Genomic DNA, 2,446 nt, shown 5'->3' on the forward strand with positions numbered 1-2,446 from the left:
CATGAACACAAAAACAGCCATAAATCTAAAAAATATCGTCTTGCCATAAAAAAAAATTAAACCTAATAATGTAGACAATAAATATTATTTCTGGCTCCATAAAACTAATTGGTTTTGTTGATAACCCTCATAAACTTATTACTTTAACTAAACTATTTCTATCCCGTAAATAAATAGATACACGATCAATGCGAATAATTAGGTACGACTTAAGGAAGTATGGGAATAGCACAATTAGCAGCGATGTTTTAACTGACTTAGTTTGCTATTTGCAAACATATTTAAATTAATAAGAAATGAAAAGTGACAGTCATCTTTTTATTACTTCTTTTTATTCTTACTGGTTACACCGCGAGGAGGAGTTACAGGACGTCCTGTGTTGAGACCACCATAAGTGAATTTTCTCTTATCAGCGGGCTATAAAATAAAAAAGGTAATATTAACAATTCATAACTTAGAATGTAAGAATAAACAAGACCAAACAACTTATTACAATTTATTGTCTGAATACCAAAAATTCATTAGCTTATAAAAGAATACCAAATAGAAAACTGACCATAACCATAACTTATCAAATTATTAATCACACCAGTTACGGCCAAACAACTTAGTAAAATTTAACATCTGAATGCTTAAAACAATTCAGCAGAAAGAATATGAAAATAGAAAACAGAGCATATCCATAAATAAAGTAGTTGCATCCATAGTAGGTACTTAATAAAAATATTTAACTTTTTTTTTAGTATTATGATGTTATTATACTTATGGTTTTCTAATCAAAATTTGAATTGATAAACTTCTCTCAAAATAAATCTAATTTATTTTATATTTAACATTACGCACATTAGATTTCTATATACGCACCTACATTCCAGGATCCTTCTCCTTCACTAAAGACTAAACTCAACCAACACCTCAAGGACCTCTTACATTCTCAACAGATCATCTACCCCACGTACAGAAATCTTATTTCCTATAATTCTATTGCCCTACGTTTTTATGGACTTCCTAAAATTCATAAACCTGATACCCCACTCCATCCGATCACTTCCAATATCAATTCTCCCTCTGTTAACACAGTAAATTCTTACTTCCCTCTTTACAAACCCTAAGTCACAATAATTCCAATGATATTCAAAATTCCTTTCACCTCCACGATCTTTTATTATCCTTTACTATCCCTGACCACTATATACTTGTTTCTTTTGATGTAGATGGTTTGTTCATTAATATTCTGATAGACAAAGTCCTCCTTATCGTAGAAGCCAACTGGTCATCCATTGCATCCCACACTTCCCTTAACCCTTTTTCCTACCTTTAATCCCTTCAACTCTGTTGTAAATCTGGTTACCGTACCTTCCAGGGTCAGTTCTTTAACCAAATTTCAGGACTGGTCATGGGAAATCCGCTAGCTCCCGATCTTTCCAACATTATTATCAATGATTTCCGCTTGATTCCGTTATCCCACTCTTTCCAGTTGACATTATTCTTATTAAAAAATATATAGATGACCTCCTCATAGTTGTAAATTATGATAAAATCCCTGATAATCTATCCGCATGTAATTCTTATCATCCAAGCCTTAATTCTTTGTAGAAATTGAAAATAATAGCTCCCTTCCTTTCCTTGACCTCATCATAAGACACCCAGACCAAACCGTATCCACTGACTGGTACACTAAACCAACTTACTCAGGCAGACTTTTAAATTACCACTCCCAGCATCCTTACCATCAAACAATTAACGTAGCCAAAAACCTTATTCACTGTTGCCTTTGCCTGATTCCCGTTTCCATGAAAGAAACACACACTGTATTAAACAAATACTCTTAACTAATAACTTCCCCCTCCATATCATTCATAATCGTCTCACCACTTTACCTAGTTCTTCACAACCCCTCTCTATCCCCTTATACGGGTCACTACCATACATTTCCCATCTTTCCAATAACATCCAAAAATTCTTACATTCTACTATACCTAACCTTCGTATTGCTTTTATACCTCACAACACACTATCTATAACATTTACTCAAAACTAAAAGACCCTAATTCCTTTTCTACACCAATCACATGTTACTTCCTACACCTCCAACAGTAATTTTGCTTACATTGGTGAAACCAAAAACCTCTTAAAAGGCCGCATCAAACAACACAAATATTCTGTTTCCTCACCTAATCATTCTATTCTACCTCTTTGATTTTGATAAAGCGTCTAAACTAGTCACAGATCATAACCATGACAAAAGGCTTATCACTGAAAGGTTCTATATCCAATTAGAACCTTCTTCCATCAATTTAAAAACCCACAAGCACAACTTATCGTTAACATATTTCCAAATAGTTAATTTATTAAAAAATGTAACAGTTAAAATTATATTATATTTTTCGATTTTATTTTCCCTCCCATCATTTGTTTAAAAAAAAGTAATAAGTTTTAAATATTT

General features: G+C 32.5%; 1 protein-coding gene across 1 annotated transcript in view; it reads right to left on the reverse strand.

Annotated features, from left to right (window-relative positions):
• Nucleotides 1–297: 297 nt before the first annotated feature.
• The window catches only part of LOC106679867 (serine/threonine-protein phosphatase PP1-gamma catalytic subunit B), a 27,955-nt gene continuing 25,806 nt past the window's right edge, over nucleotides 298–2,446 (reverse strand). The window contains exon 7 of the mRNA XM_014419243.3: nucleotides 298–417. Within this exon, the coding sequence (XP_014274729.1) occupies nucleotides 322–417 (96 nt within the window). The 3' untranslated portion in view covers nucleotides 298–321. The remainder of the gene's footprint in view (nucleotides 418–2,446) is intronic.

This window comes from Halyomorpha halys, unplaced genomic scaffold (assembly GCF_000696795.3).
Source record: "Halyomorpha halys isolate HHAL.00 unplaced genomic scaffold, Hhal_1.1 Scaffold226.1, whole genome shotgun sequence".
Classification (NCBI taxonomy): Eukaryota; Metazoa; Arthropoda; class Insecta; order Hemiptera; family Pentatomidae; genus Halyomorpha; species Halyomorpha halys.